The 16,478-nt window shown below is 43.4% G+C and overlaps 1 protein-coding gene across 1 annotated transcript; it reads left to right on the plus strand.

Annotated features, from left to right (window-relative positions):
* The first annotated feature begins 1,042 nt into the window (after positions 1 to 1,042).
* LOC134651181 (short-chain specific acyl-CoA dehydrogenase, mitochondrial-like) lies at positions 1,043 to 10,940 on the plus strand. The gene is made up of 9 exons (XM_063506220.1): positions 1,043 to 1,355; positions 2,088 to 2,257; positions 3,181 to 3,439; positions 4,419 to 4,580; positions 5,170 to 5,236; positions 5,595 to 5,734; positions 7,387 to 7,478; positions 7,674 to 7,873; positions 10,818 to 10,940. Exons 1-9 carry the CDS (start codon positions 1,316 to 1,318, stop codon positions 10,909 to 10,911), a joined length of 1,224 nt encoding a protein of 407 aa, XP_063362290.1. The 5' UTR covers positions 1,043 to 1,315; the 3' UTR covers positions 10,912 to 10,940.
* Positions 10,941 to 16,478: the final 5,538 nt, after the last annotated feature.

Here is a 16,478-nt window from a genome sequence, read left to right on the forward strand (position 1 = left end):
GCCTTAAAAGCCTGGCCTGCCTTAAGCTCTATCTCCGCCATTTTCAGTTTTAGTAAAAAGTTTTCCAAGTAAAAGTTGCTTATTTCGATGTGTTCTATACATTAAAATCATTTAAAATATATGTCATAATGACACCACTCTCAATGAAAATTTTCTAAGTCCCAGCTCCCTTTAAAAATATCAATCTTTGGAGGCGTCTAACTCAGCCATTTTTTATTTTAGAGAAAAGTTTTTCCAATAAAAGATGCTTATTTTGACGTGATATACACATTACAATCATTTAAAAATAGTGTCATAATGACACCACTTTGTCAAAAAAAAATCTAAGTCCCAGCCCCCCCTTTGCTACAGTCCAACCCACTTATCGCCCCCTTCTTTATATTAATACAAATTATAGACTACTATGTTAACGTACGGAAACATAAAATTACAACGCGAATTTACCACTATTTTTTTAGAAGTAGGTAGTTGAAATATTTTGCACCACAAAAGAAACACCTCTATTTATGATTTATTTGGAATTAAATGACAGTTTTGAGGTATTTATTATTCTCACTTAACTATTCCGCTGTCCAACAAGCGTGTCCCGAGTTATTGAATAAAAATACGTTTCAATGCAGAGGCGTTTCACAATGTTTTTAACTGCGTATGCTCCACGAGTGTGGAGGGGGTTTTATAACAAGAGGATAAAATACCAGTAATACCACGGAGTGAATTATTAGGCTAGGCCCGCACGAGCAACTCTTTTTTCCGCAACTATTTTATCTCTCAGATCAAGTATGGGCAGATTGAATAGTATGAAAGTACGACAGAGACCAAAAAAGTTGTGGAGATAAAAGTTGCTCGTGCTTGCTAGCCCTTAAAAGTTCAAATATTAAAATAAGTTTGCTATTTAAAAAATGCCTTCCTGAATGTCACTGTCACTGTCATGGTCACTGTCAGAGTCAAGAGTTAAGTCAAAAACAAAACTCGCGGCGGCACCTTTATTTTATTCGTATTTCGATGGTATTTTGCTTATTTTTATGACACAGTATTTAATTTTAGTATTCAATTTAAAGATTTAAACTTGTATATATATTGGTAGTTTCTTAAGAACAATTTGATATTGGTGACGTCTATAACTATAATTATAAAAGTTATACTAAATTCGCTCTGTGGCGAACCGGTGGGGCGGTGGGGAAAACAACTTTTTGAAGTTTTTAGTGTATGCTGCGACCTTGGCCATTATCATACTTATCGTATATTTTACTGGCAACTGTTATTTTCTATCAGATTCGTCTGTTGTCCGATATACTGTGTTTTATCTTCGTGAAACATGGCAGCAGGCGGTCTCTTAAAATCTACAAAACTAACTTGTAAGTATATTTCGGAAATTTCTTTTTTCTACGTCAGGCATTTTGCCAGATATATTATTTAATTAAATACTCATAGAGTGTAATAACTATTACAGTGCACACTCTCTTTTTCTCTTTATCATTAATTAAAATGATCTTAAGCAAACTTGATAACCCAAGTTAGTTTGCCCAGTTGGCGCGTATACATAAACATGTATAATGATATATCGAACACAGAGCCAGTAATGTCAGAAGGGCGCATACGGCATAATAATCATGACCCACATACTTATCAATTCTGAATGTCAGGTTGGAGCTTAAATTTATTCTTAAATTACCCGAACTTACAACATTAATTTACATGCATTATAGCTGGTTTAGTTTACTTAGTTGAGAATGTTAGTAGTTTGAGTAACAAATATTATAATAACTTATACCTTACTAAAGTATATACCAAAACATTTTATGATCAAAATAGAAATTTAAGTATTATTTCCTGGCATACAACTGTCTGAGAGGTCGTTATTATAAGCTGGTGTCTCGCAGGTCCTACAATAATCCTCATAGACACTTCTTCAGCAACAGAGTGGTCAAAGCTTGGAACAAACTCTCAGAAGACGTAGTATCGTCAACACGGAAAACACGGAAAACTCTGTTGATGACTCTGGATACAGGCATTATCAGTTATTTCAACTGCCTGCCTGCTTTACAAATAATAACAAATACATTTCAATGATAATAATTATATTCCAGTATGCTCTCTCCAATCTGCTAAGGCAGCGGCATCGCAATGCCGAGCGTTCACTACCCAGCTGACAGAGCAGCAGCAGGAGATCCAGACCCTGGCCCGCAACTTCTCCAAGGAGCACCTCAAACCGCATGCCTCCCAGCTCGATATAAAAGCCAGGTTCCCGTTTGATCCTGTAAGTACACTCTGCACTAGAGTATGGTCAAAGGCGGTTAGCCGATCAAAAATTGCAGAAAATTACTGTTTTGAACCCAGTCTTGGCCACTGGAGGGCTTGGTCACTTTTTCTTTAAGTATATTACATAAGAGTCTTTCTTACACTTACATTTATTATTATCTGTGATCTATCAATGTTTACGAGTATCTTATAACTTTTTGTACTGTTCATGTCATACCATCCATGGAAAGATATTTATTTCAGATAAAAAAACAATCAGAAAGATAACACCGTTTTTATGACTATTATGTATGTACATTATAAACTTGAAAAAAATTATTTGAAACGATAACGGGTATTTTAAAAATACAAATTTCAGTATGCTGTATGGCTGACATTTTGCTGGCATTTCTTTTCAATAATCCGCTTCTTTAACTCTTATCAGTCATTCATATCTTCAGTATGTAGTGTGATCTGTATTTGCACTGTCTTGTTTGTTACATAAGCCCTAATCTATTTCCTGATAGATATAATATGTACAGATGTTGATTAAAAACCAAGTTATAAATATTTTCTTGCTAGTGCTAGATACATATTATTACTACGAATATATTCTCTTCGTTTCCCGATAACATGGTTATCTCCCTAATTAGTTCCAAAATATGTATATGGGTTTGTCCTCTCTTATGCCATTGCTCCTAGGGGTAGGCCCTAAGAGTTAGTAACAATTCCTGCGTATAAGTTATCTAACAGGAAGTAAATATTAAATATATACTTTTTTTCATGTGCTGTAGGTGTAAATAAGTGCTTTTCCAAATTATAGGTGTCTACGTCAAACGATCTTAGAGAAAAACGCATTTATCCGATTTACAAGTAATTCCATAAGTGCTCTAATAAAAAAAGGCAAACCTGTGAGAATCTACTTTAGAACCTATATTTCAGATAAAGAAGTTAACAAAACTAGGCCTCATGGGGGCCTGCGTGGACTCTGAGTACGGAGGCCTAGGCCTCGACTACTTATCCCTCGCGCTCGCCGTTGAAGAGATCTCTCGAGGCTGCGCCAGCACCGGCATGATACTGTCAATACATAACTTCCTTTATGCGAACTTGGTCAACGAGAGAGGGACGGAGGAACAGAAGCAGTTGTTTTTGAAGGATTATACGGCGGGGAGTATTGGGTGCTTTGCGCTGAGTGAGCCAGGTACGTTGCAGTTCAGTTTTTATTGAAACAGAGATAGGGCCCAAAATCGAATGATATCATTTGAAGACTCCAGGGGAAAAATGATTAGAATTCATATTCTGTGATTTCTGTAAATTCTGTTTTAGGTCATTCTTGACATTATTGGCCAATTGTCAAATAATAATCATTTATTTACAAACGAGATATACAGGGTGCTTCCTGTAACAGGAGCAATAAATTAAACTAAAGGCTGTACTCCTCAAACTGACCAACATTTGATCAGCAACTTTTTAAAATGATGAATCCTTTAGACTTCCTCTTTTTCATACAAAATAAATATTGCCTTCAATGTACGTTGACATCAGTGTGTTTGACGTAGCTTGTCACGCTTTAAACATAACAAAATTTGCAATACATTGCGTCTTAGAATAAACTTTAAAGTCTAATCAAAATCAAAATATGAGTTATTTTCAAAAGTTGCTGAACAGAAGTTGGTCAGTTTGAGGAGTACAGCCTACAGTTTAATTTATTGCTCCTATTACAGGAAGCACCCTGTATACAGTGTATTACTAGAAGAAATTAAAAACTAGCTTAAATCTAAAATAGGCCCTTGAGGCATTGTACCAAGGATTCTGGCGACATTTCCTCGCTGTATCGCAATGCTGATACGTTGTGCGAGGTAGCCGCCAGCTCTTCGGTCACCAGTTACGTCAACCAGACGCTTCGCCATTTCTGCGAACAACTTATGCGCGCTGGGACCCCATGGACTTAGAGTTTCAATTCCAAATGGTACAAAATGGTACTCTCCACCGAGGCTCTTATATTTGTTACGTTTTAAAATTTCGGCGCTTTCCGCCGCCCCGCCCGCTTTGACTTAGTCCGTTGGAGGTGGGACGGTGCCAGTGTGTCTACGCAGGTAGCATCCCACACTAACATCCGTCCCAAGCTCCAAATCAAATTACTATTTAAACATTTCACTATCTTAACATTTTATTATCAGACGCCGGCAGCGACGTTGCCAACATCAAAACAACAGCGAGACGGGACGGTGACCACTGGGTCCTGAACGGCAAGAAGAGCTGGGTCACCTCCGCTATAGAGGGCCACGCGACGGCGGTGTTCGCCACCTTCGACCCGGAGCTGAGGCACAAGGGATTGGCTTGTAAGTCTACTGGACATTTTCCTACTGTTATTTGATCTGAAACCTATGTGTGATCCCTTTGAACTATCGTCATCGTAAACCTTGTCGGTATGCACGAAGGTTGATATTGCGCTTGACTTGACGTCTTTGGACTCTTTGGCGGTCTATGGGTTAATATATTCTGACACAACGACCTTGTGAGTAGAAAAAGGCAGTAAATTAAAAAATCGGCCAAGTGTGAGTCGGACTCGCGTTCCAAGGGTTCCGTACATTAAGTCCGACTCACAGAGACAGACAGACGCACGAGTGATCCTATAAGGGTTCCGTTTTTTCCATTTGAGGTACGGAACCCTAAAAAAAATGTAGGCGCGATGAGTTGAATTGTAAATTTGCGTTTCGCGTCGTTTTCTACTGACAAGTTGGGTGTGTTTCAGTATAGACTATACTATACTGTATAGTTAGCCAAATACTATAAAGAGTCATTCCCAAATAATTGCATCACGAATTGAATATCTACGTAATAAGTATACCTACTTATTGAATAACCTCTAAGCCGGATGTTATTTCTGCAGATCTAAGTAGAATATTCATAATGATGAATGTTTGTCAGGTTTCCTGGTGCCGCTGGAAGCGGAGGGTGTGTTCAAAGGAAACAAGGAACCACTCATAGGCGTCAGGTATGTGCTAGTTGTTTTGCACCGGTGGTAGGTAGTGTTGTTTTAACATAGTTTCTTTGTTAAACTTTCATAACCTACTCTTTATAGTTTGATGCGGGTTTTAAAATAGAAATTGTGTCTGAAATTACCTGCTGTCTACGTTTCTCTATTAATTTTTCTTGTGCTTTATTTCATGCATGGTGTAAAATAATTTATTTTAAATACAGTCAAATACCCTATATAACATGTGTAATTGTAATGTAAGTTACCAAGCTTTGGATGGCCTCACTATGTTTGTACCTACTTTCTATCTCTTGTATCGTCCCCAAACCCGCATACAAAAGGAGCTTATAAAACAGCAGTGAAGCGTGTGCCACAGGGCGGCGACTGCCTGCGACCTCACGCTAGAAGACGTGCGACTCCCGGCGTCGAGTCTGTTGGGGGAGGCGGGGGAGGGGTTCAAGATAGCCATGGCGCAGCTCGACCAAGGCAGGATTGGTATCGCGGCGCACGCTGTGGGTAAGTGTATAGAGTTATGTCTAGTAGTGACGCTTGTGAACTTACGATAGAAGACGTGCGAGTCCCAGCGTCGAGTCTGTTGGGGGAGGCGGGGGAGGGGTTCAAGATAGCCATGGCGCAGCTCGACCAAGGCAGGATTGGTATCGCGGCGCACGCTGTGGGTAAGTGTATAGAGTTATGTCTAGTAGTGACGCTTGTGAACTTACGATAGAAGACGTGCGAGTCCCAGCGTCGAGTCTGTTGGGGGAGGCGGGGGAGGGGTTCAAGATAGCCATGGCGCAGCTCGACCAAGGCAGGATTGGTATCGCGGCGCATGCTGTAGGTAAGTGTACAGAGTTATGTCTAGTAGTGAAGCTTGTGAACACGTTAGAAGACGTGCGGCTCCCGGCGTCGAGTCTGCTGGGGGAGGCGGGGGAGGGGTTCAAGATAGCCATGGCGCAGCTCGACCAAGGCAGGATTGGTATCGCAGCGCACGCTGTAGGTAAGTGTATAGAGTTATGTCTAGTAGTGAAGCTTGTGAACACGTTAGAAGACGTGCGAGTCGCAGCGTCGAGTCTGTTGGGGGAGGCGGGGGAGGGGTTCAAGATAGCCATGGCGCAGCTCGACCAAGGCAGGATTGGTATCGCGGCGCATGCTGTGGGTAAGTGTATAGAGTTATGTCTAGTAGTGAAGCTTGTGTACTTACGTTATAAGACGGGCGAGTCCCAGCGTCGAGTCTGTTGGGGGAGGCGGGGGAGGGGTTCAAGATAGCCATGGCGCAGCTCGACCAAGGCAGGATTGGTATCGCAGCGCACGCTGTAGGTAAGTGTATAGAGTTATGTCTAGTAGTGAAGCTTGTGAACTTACGTTAGAAGACGGGCGAGTCTCAGCTTCGAGTCTGTTGGGGGAGGCGGGGGAGGGGTTCAAGATAGCCATGGCGCAGCTCGACCAAGGCAGGATTGGTATCGCGGCGCATGCTGTGGGTAAGTGTATAGAGTTATGTCTAGTAGTGAAGCTTGTCAACACGTTAGCAGACGGGCGAGTCCCAGCGTCGAGTCTGTTGGGGGAGGCGGGGGAGGGGTTCAAGATAGCCATGGCGCAGCTCGACCAAGGCAGGATTGGTATCGCGGCGCATGCTGTGGGTAAGTGTATAGAGTTATGTCTAGTAGTGAAGCTTGTGTACTTACGTTATAAGACGGGCGAGTCCCAGCGTCGAGTCTGTTGGGGGAGGCGGGAGAGGGGTTCAAGATAGCCATGGCGCAGCTCGACCAAGGCAGGATTGGTATCGCGGCGCACGCTGTGGGTAAGTGTATAGAGTTATGTGTAGTAGTGAAGCTTGTGAACACGTTAGAAGACGGGCGAGTCCCAGCGTCGAGTCTGTTGGGGGAGGCGGGGGAGGGGTTCAAGATAGCCATGGCGCAGCTCGACCAAGGCAGGATTGGTATCGCAGCGCACGCTGTAGGTAAGTGTGTATAAATATTGTCTGGCTAACCATTTTCATTCCTTGACCTATATTTTATTTTTGTATTTTGAATTCGTCGACTGTTGGCCATACTATAGATTCTTGTCAAGGATGTAGTAGCATTTAATAAGTTATAGTTGTGGAGACGCTGGGGATGTCAAAAGGATCGTATAAAATAGAATATCCTTTTAAATATTGTATTGTTTTACAGGTATTGCACAGGCCGCTTTAGATACGGCGATGAACTACGCTAAGGAACGGGTGGCGTTCAGCAAAAACCTAACGCGACTCCCCTCGGTGAAGGTACGCAATAATGTTTAGTGGCATCCACTCATTCTCATACCTTTTTGACGACGAAATCCGTTCAAAATTTTACTAAGTCGGAGATTTTTAGTGGATGCCTGGGATGTCTCACAAGAGGGTTTGGATTAGAGATTTTATATGATAAGTTCTTCTAGTATTTCCAACTAATCTGCGTATATTGGTTATTTGTTACAGGATCGTCTCACAGACATGTGTATCCTAGTAGAAACCGCCCGTATGCTGACATACCGCGCCGCGACCGACGTCAGCACCAAGAACAGTTCTATGGCGAAGTACGTAGCCGGTCGCAACGCCGCCGCCGCCGCCGACCACTGCGTGCAGATACTAGGAGGCAGAGGGCTGTCGACCAACTACGACGCGGAGAGACACTTCAGGTATGCTATGTTATACTATAGTCTGTCAAGAACAGTTCCATGGCGAAGTACTTGGCCGGTCGCACCGTCGCCGCCGCCGCCGACCACTGCGTGCAGATACTAGGAGGCAGAGGGCTGTCGACCAACTACGACGCGGAGCGACACTTCAGGTATGCTATGTAATACTATAGTCTGTCAAAAACAGTTCCATGGCGAAGTACGTGGCCGGTCGCACCGCCGCCGCCGACCACTGCGTGCAGATACTAGGAGGCAGAGGGCTGTCGACCAACTACGACGCGGAGCGACACTTCAGGTATGCTATGTAATACTATAGTCTGTCAAAAACAGTTCCATGGCGAAGTACGTGGCCGGTCGCACCGCCGCCGCCGACCACTGCGTGCAGATACTAGGAGGCAGAGGGCTGTCGACCAACTACGACGCGGAGAGACACTTCAGGTATGCTATGTTATACTATAGTCTGTCAAGAACAGTTCCATGGCGAAGTACTTGGCCGGTCGCACCGTCGCCGCCGCCGCCGACCACTGCGTGCAGATACTAGGAGGCAGAGGGCTGTCGACCAACTACGACGCGGAGCGACACTTCAGGTATGCTATGTAATACTATAGTCTGTCAAAAACAGTTCCATGGCGAAGTACGTGGCCGGTCGCACCGCCGCCGCCGACCACTGCGTGCAGATACTAGGAGGCAGAGGGCTGTCGACCAACTACGACGCGGAGCGACACTTCAGGTATGCTATGTAATACTATAGTCTGTCAAAAACAGTTCCATGGCGAAGTACGTGGCCGGTCGCAACGCCGCCGCCGCCGCCGACCACTGCGTGCAGATACTCGGCGGCAGAGGGCTGTCGACCAACTATGACGCGGAGAGACACTTCAGGTATGCTATGTACACAGACAAGACATCCTCTAGACTGAGCATAGTAACGCTACCCCCTCTGCCACTTATACGGTAGTTTTACTCCATCTTCGAGTCAATCCCGTGCCGTTATTGGTCCGTGTCTTTGAACGGACCAATCACAGCACGGGATTCGCTCACCTCGTCCCCCCACACCCCCGTATTTTTGGCAGCATCGGTTTGATGAAATAATTGCTCTAAACTCAGTCTAGAGGATTCCTAGTCTATGGCTATGTAATACTATAGTCTGTCAAGAACAGTTTCATGGCGAAGTACGTGGCCGGCCGCACCGCCGCCGCCGCCGCCGACCACTGCGTGCAGATACTCGGCGGCAGAGGGCTGTCGACCAACTACGACGCGGAGAGACACTTCAGGTATGCTATGTTATACTATAGTCTGTCAAGAACAGTTCCATGGCGAAGTACTTGGCCGGTCGCACCGCCGCCGCCGCCGACGACCACTGCGTGCAGATACTAGGAGGCAGAGGGCTGTCGACCAACTACGACGCGGAGAGACACTTCAGGTATGCTATGTTATACTATAGTCTGTCAAGAACAGTTCCATGGCGAAGTACGTGGCCGGTCGCACCGCCGCCGCCGACCACTGCGTGCAGATACTAGGAGGCAGAGGGCTGTCGACCAACTACGACGCGGAGAGACACTTCAGGTATGCTATGTTATACTATAGTCTGTCAAGAACAGTTCCATGGCGAAGTACTTGGCCGGTCGCACCGCCGCCGCCGCCGACGACCACTGCGTGCAGATACTAGGAGGCAGAGGGCTGTCGACCAACTACGACGCGGAGAGACACTTCAGGTATGCTATGTTATACTATAGTCTGTCAAGAACAGTTCCATGGCGAAGTACGTGGCCGGTCGCAACGCCGCCGCCGCCGTCGACCACTGCGTGCAGATACTCGGCGGCAGAGGGCTGTCGACCAACTACGACGCGGAGCGACACTTCAGGTATGCTATGTAATACTATAGTCTGTCAAGAACAGTTCTATGGCGAAGTACGTGGCCGGTCGCACCGCCGCCGCCGACCACTGCGTGCAGATACTAGGAGGCAGAGGGCTGTCGACCAACTACCACGCGGAGCGACACTTCAGGTATGCTATGTAATACTATAGTCTGTCAAGAACAGTTCCATGGCGAAGTACGTGGCCGGTCGCACCGCCGCCGCCGCCGCCGACCACTGCGTGCAGATACTAGGAGGCAGAGGGCTGTCGACCAACTACGACGCGGAGAGACACTTCAGGTATGCTATGTAATACTATAGTCTGTCAAGAACAGTTCTATGGCGAAGTACGTGGCCGGTCGCACCGCCGTCGACCACTGCGTGCAGATACTCGGCGGCAGAGGGCTGTCGACCAACTACGACGCGGAGCGACACTTCAGGTATGCTATGTAATACTATAGTCTGTCAAGAACAGTTCTATGGCGAAGTACGTGGCCGGTCGCACCGCCGCCGCCGACCACTGCGTGCAGATACTAGGAGGCAGAGGGCTGTCGACCAACTACCACGCGGAGAGACACTTCAGGTATGCTATGTAATACTATAGTCTGTCAAGAACAGTTCCATGGCGAAGTACGTGGCCGGTCGCACCGCCGCCGCCGCCGCCGACCACTGCGTGCAGATACTAGGAGGCAGAGGGCTGTCGACCAACTACGAAGACATTGAAAAGTCAGACTAAGGGCTCATTTAGACGACGCGCGAACTCGTAAACGATTTTAGTTACATTACGGACCACAGTGGCGTGCCTAGGGTTTTGGAGTAAGGCAAGCCGAAAGATATGTTTTCGTAATAACTGTCCAATCTTCACTCTTCGGACTCAAATGCATTCTGCTAGCGTATCGAGGCGAGCTAATCATAACGCACTAAATGGCAATCCTGAAAAGTGACGCGTTCCTGAACCAAATAAATTATGACGAACGAAAATGCGGGCAAACAATACACTATTACTTAAAACTTTTTCGGAAACAATAGAGATCCGTTAACCTGTCACTATACTCATTGCCTGTGTTATACCTGTGTGTCATTATACTTGTCAGGGATGCGCGCGGCACGCAGATCTACGGCGGCGTCACGGACATCCAGAAGCGGCTGGTTGGACACTTCCTGCTCAAGGAACACGACGCCCTCTGATACTATTAGTAACACTCCTAAACTGATCCCATGTATCCTTCTAAGGCCCTGCCATACAAACGAAACATCCAAAATTTGCCACTCAAATTTAAACCTAAAGTTTAGGACATAGAGTTGATTTTGCGTTGTTTGAAAATTGAACGAAACAAAGCAAAAGCGACTTGTTCCAATTGAACATGGTTTAAATTACATCGAACTGAATAGGTACTATAGGTAGGACCTTGGGCCTTAGGAGGATATAACTATAAGCGGCATTTCCACCATCCCACTAACCTGGGGTTACACTAGACTTATATGGATCGGGATCAGAGATGTTGCGAATATCCGCATCCGCAACCGCGGAACTTCCGCATTATTTTCAACATCCGCATCCGCTTAAAATCGATGCGGAGTTTAATGCGGATGCGGATGTGGAACAGGTCGGTACAGGAACGTCTTAGCATCGGCGTAAGTGCTAGACTGCTAGGTAATTTAGTAATTAACCTTTTGGACGCCAATGACCTACGGTTGAACCTACGGTGTGGATATATCACACCGTAGGTTCAACGCCAAAGACCGATTAATCGGTCACATATCACAGAGCTACATAGACCTACGTGCATATGCATAAAGTTCAATTTCAGTTTTGACACTTCGATGACGTAGCGTCAGCATGACTGCTTTTGTGTTTGACACGGCGTCGAAAAGGTTAACCAAAAAACCTATTAGAAATGAGCAGTCAAGCGTGAGTGGGCCTTAATGTACGGAACCCTTGGAACGCGAGTCCGACTCGCACTTGGCCGGTTTTTTTTAATAAAAATTACTAAAATGTAATATTTAACGTTTTTTATGTATTTTGACATGTGATGTGAGCCTTTAAAAATCCGCATCCGTGGATCTCAAAAAATCGGCATCCGCAACATCCCTGATCGGGATATGAACCGTGATTACCTTTTGTATTGTTTTCGAGCTCCCGAAAACCGGTATACACAACTCTGACACCCACCCGCTATCTTCAGTTACCCGTGAACAAGATGCATGTAACTGCGTCGAAATATCGGGAGCTCGAAAATAATACAAAAGGTAATCACGGGTCTTATCCCGGTTGATATAAGTCTAGTGAAACTAACCGTGAATCATTCAAAACCCGGGATTAACCGGTTAAACCGTTAATCCAGTGTCAAATTGTACTGGTAACTATGGTAACTCCAGGTTTAACCGGTTAACCCCGGGTTAGTGAATGGTGCAAGTGGCCCTAAGTGCTCGGCAGCGGTGCTCGCACTGAAGACTCGCACGTTTCAAATGGACGCCACGCCGCGAACGTTTATAATAGTTATTTGTACAACAAGAGATCAAAGTTTGATATTTCTTCGAGTGCTTATTTTGAGTCCCGTGCAAGCGAAAGATTCTATAATAGATTCACGAGCGTAGCGAGTGAATCTAATTTAGAATCTTGAGCGTAGTAAGGGACTCAAAAGCGCACGAGATGTAAATAACTTTGATCTCGTGTAGTTCACAAAACTTTTCACCTCAGCAGTGAGAACATATTAGAGAACCCGAAAAATGTATTCCTTCTTCATCACTTACCTCTATTCACTCATGTTTTCTTAAGATATACCAACAATTAAATTTTCACCTCAGCATCTCGAACAAGGGTACTTTGCTACTTAAAAACAGTGAGCAAAATCGCATTTTGCTCACCGAGTGAGCAAAATCGCATTTTGCTCATTTAGTCTCACTCAGTGAGCAAAATCGCATTTTGCTCACTGTTTTTAAGTAGCAAAGTACCCTTGTTCGAGCTGCTGAGGTGAAAATATATTTTTCACCTCAGCAGCTCGAACAAGGGTACTTTGCTACTTAAAAACAGTGAGCAAAATCGCATTTTGCTCACTGAGTGAGACAAAATGAGCAAAATGCGATTTTGCTCACTCAGTGAGCAAAATTCGATTTTGCTCACTGTTTTTAAGTAGCAAAGTACCCTTGTTCAAGCTGCTGAGGTGAAAATTTAATTGTTGGTATATCTTAAGAAAACATGAGTGAATAGAGGTAAGTGATGAAGAAGGAATACATTTTTCGGGTTCTGTAATATGTTCTCACTGCTGAGGTGAAAAATGTTGTGTACTACACGAGATTAAAGTTATTTACATCTCGTGCGCTTTTGAGTCCCTTACTACGCTCAAGATTCTAAATTATAGAATCTTTCGCTTGCACGGGACTCAAAATAAGCACTCGAAGAAATATCAAACTTTGATCTCTTGTTGTACAAATAACTATTACAGTACATATGGGGCTACTTTTCCGCACTAGTGCGTAAAATAGCACTTTTCGTGCGTATGTCGAAACTTTAAACTCTCCCTCTCCCTTCGGTCGTGTTTTAATTTATCGCCACTCGTGTCGAATTTCCTCTTTTTCGCACTTGTTTCGAAAATAACTATTGCGTTATACTTGAAAAATAATTAAGGCCAGTAATGTATTATACCACTTCATTCTAGTTTCAGATGCATACTATCGTCTATTGCTTTAACATTTTCATTTTAGTACGCTACGTTATTGAATCGTTGTGCCATTTTGGATTTAACTAAACCAAATTGTTTAATACTATCTGATTGGAAATGGCTTGATATTTAAAGTCCGTGACTGTAGGGGAGTCCGGGAGACTTGCCTAGGTGGGACACATGAACCATTTTATATTAACATAAAAAGTGCCAACATCAAATTGTTTAATGTTATTAGCACCAGGCGTGGCTCACTCCGCGATTTCGTCGCTTGGCTACAGGTAGCTAAAAGTACATCCGTTCCGCCCCAATTTTGGGGAAAGCCATAAGCCGCGCGTGGCGCTGTCGCCACCTAGCGGCCATATCTGTGCTGATCGTAACACACGCGTTTTGTGAGAGAGTGATGCTTCTGTACTTAGTACTATTATTTATTCTGCTGTGTTAGCACTCAAATATCTCCAAACGAGACCTATCCGAACATAGGTAACTCATGCATGCTAAAAATTAAATATTTTAATTTTGTAATTTTTCTCCACATAATGGTTCAAGTCTCCCACCAGTGCGGCTACCACAAGTTTGGCAATGAGATAAACGCTAGCGTGAACGTAACTTACTTTCTATGCATCTCTCTCGTACTGATATATTAGTAGTAGAAAATAAATTACGTAGACGTTGGCGTATGTCAGTGTTGACACTGTCAGTGACTCGTGGTACGGGTACAGGGCATGTCTCCCGGATTCCCCCTACTTCTAACTACATAGTTATGTTACAATCAATGCTAGACCTATACCGTATTAAAAGTAATAATTATATGCTATACTATAAGCAATCCATAGATTTAAGCGTATTTGAATTTATTTCATTCATCATTTGGTGGCTATTTGAAAAAGTGTGAATGTTTGTATCTTTATAAGTATTTGCTATTCTATAAACTAGTCGCAATAGTTACATATCAATTATATATTTTTTTGTTGAAGGTTCTCAAAAATGTTTTTGCACTTGTTAAAAATGAACTTATTAATACGTACTTATTCTAGTTAACATTCCAAAAATTATGTTATAAAAGTTTGGTTGGTATAGAAAATTTTATAAATTGTACAGGGTGTATTATTTTGATATATATATGTAATATGTCTTCCAAGTCGTTTTAATCGTTTTAGTTTCGCTTGTATTATAAGTATAATAGACAGTTCCTTCTTGTATAAAAGTTGGTGAATATTTCGTAAGCTATATGAGAAATATTTGCTAAACAAAGACAATAAACCTATAAGAGTAAATAACTATGTTTATAAGCATTTGTATTCCAAAATGTTATTGAATATATAAATATCTATTTTTCCCAATATCTTTTTTAGTATCCCATTTTAGATCCTATTCCCGCCTCGTATCCTGTTATTAAAAAAATATGAGTTGAGAAGTTGTCAGCGGGGAATAGTACCTGTGGGCACTACATATAATTATACCTTTATATTTAACACGAATGTTATTTTTTATTTATTTAATTTTTTCTACATACCTAATATACTTAACCTGAACTAAAATACAAAGTAGCGTAATAATGAGTCAAACTTGACTGAAGTCGGTGGAGCTGTACAGATGTAGTGCATAATTATTTTCCATCGTATTTTCTCGGAAACTTTCATATTTGTGACGTTATCTATGAAAAGGGACCTTATGATGATGGCGCTTACACCATTATTTACGATGCTCCGATATAAATACAATGCCACGCGACGCTGTGCGGCGTAAAGCTTTGGATTCCTCCGAAAACGGTGCCGTCATATGACGACCGTCATATAGCGGCCGCAAAAGACGGCCGTCTTTACGGTGGCGACATGTGGAAAGTACCACGGCGTCATAACACACCGTCATCCACCAAGGTCAAAGCGGCAAATTTGAAAAATGTAGGCGCGATGGGATAACGTCCCATAGAAAATTTGAATTAACGTAACGCCGCCTAGGAAACCGCGCCATCTTGTTTACATAGACAACGTTCTAGTGACGTCAGTCAACGCTATATAGCGGCCGCTATATGACGGCACCGTTTTCGGAGGAATCCAAAGCTTAATGCGCGCTAACAATCCGTTTACAGCGACACCTACAACAGCGGATAAATTTGCGACAGAAATATATTAATTTCTTATATTCTTTAGTTTTTATGAACGAGGGTGATTTAACGTTAACCTTTTCGACGCCGTGTCAAACACAAAAGCAGTCACCCGGACGCCACGTCACCGAAGTGTCTAAACTGAAATTAAACTGTATGCATAATATGCATATGCACGTAGGTCTATGTTGCTCTGTGGTCTGTGACCGATTAATCCGTCTTTGGCGTTGAACCTGCGGTGCGGATATATCAGTCATTGGCGTCCAAAAAGGTTAACCAGTTCCCAACTTCTCAACTCATATTTTTTAAGAACAGGAATTTGATTAATTCAACTGACCTAATACACACGTAGAATCTAAAACCATATCGAACTCGGTTAAGCTGATTGCCTCAATTGAGCGTGGTTCCCATTGCGTTATCGCGCGGGATCGTCTGTTCGCGAAGTTAACGAGCGCGATTCATCTTGTGAGAAACATGCGAAATGTTGCACGTATTGTGCAACATGCAACATGTTAGGTATGGCATATTTTAAAGGTTTTTTATTACGTACTAACAAGGCCTAGTTTCCCTTCGGAGTTTGATGGTCAGTTGGCAGTTGCTTCCGTTAAAAAAAATGTGCTTGTGATGAGGAGGATTTTGACGCATTCGCACACCTTCATTTGTTTAAAATATAGGTATACTGAAGTCTTTAAAAAGAGTTAGTGCTTAATAAAATGCAAGAATACCTACCTACCCCTGTAGGTATACGGAAGCACCAGGTGCAAGCATTCGCGTTATCGGTGGAATTCAACCTATTTACCAATAGCTAATGACGGCAATTCGTAATGTTGTCATTAGATCCCGGCACTCGCCGCGGCTCGCGTTACACGGCTCGTTTTACACGCCAAAACACCTAATCATTTGTAGATCTTATTGCGTTGAAATAAGGTGCAAAAACGAATACCTATTAATGAACTTGATCGTCTATTGCACGGTAGCCTATACAT

This window comes from Cydia amplana, chromosome 9 (assembly GCF_948474715.1).
Source record: "Cydia amplana chromosome 9, ilCydAmpl1.1, whole genome shotgun sequence".
NCBI lineage: Eukaryota > Metazoa > Arthropoda > Insecta > Lepidoptera > Tortricidae > Cydia > Cydia amplana.

What these genes read in the sequence shown, in the direction of transcription:
- LOC134651181 (XM_063506220.1), top strand. Translation starts at nt 1,316, where the DNA reads ATGGCAGCAGGCGGTCTCTTAAAATCTACAAAACTAACTT. An exon ending in CCAGGTTCCCGTTTGATCCT is followed by an intron (nt 2,258 to 3,180) that starts GTAAGTACACTC and finishes CCTATATTTCAG; the next exon opens with ATAAAGAAGTTAACAAAACT. An exon ending in CGCGACTCCCCTCGGTGAAG is followed by an intron (nt 7,479 to 7,673) that starts GTACGCAATAAT and finishes TATTTGTTACAG; the next exon opens with GATCGTCTCACAGACATGTG.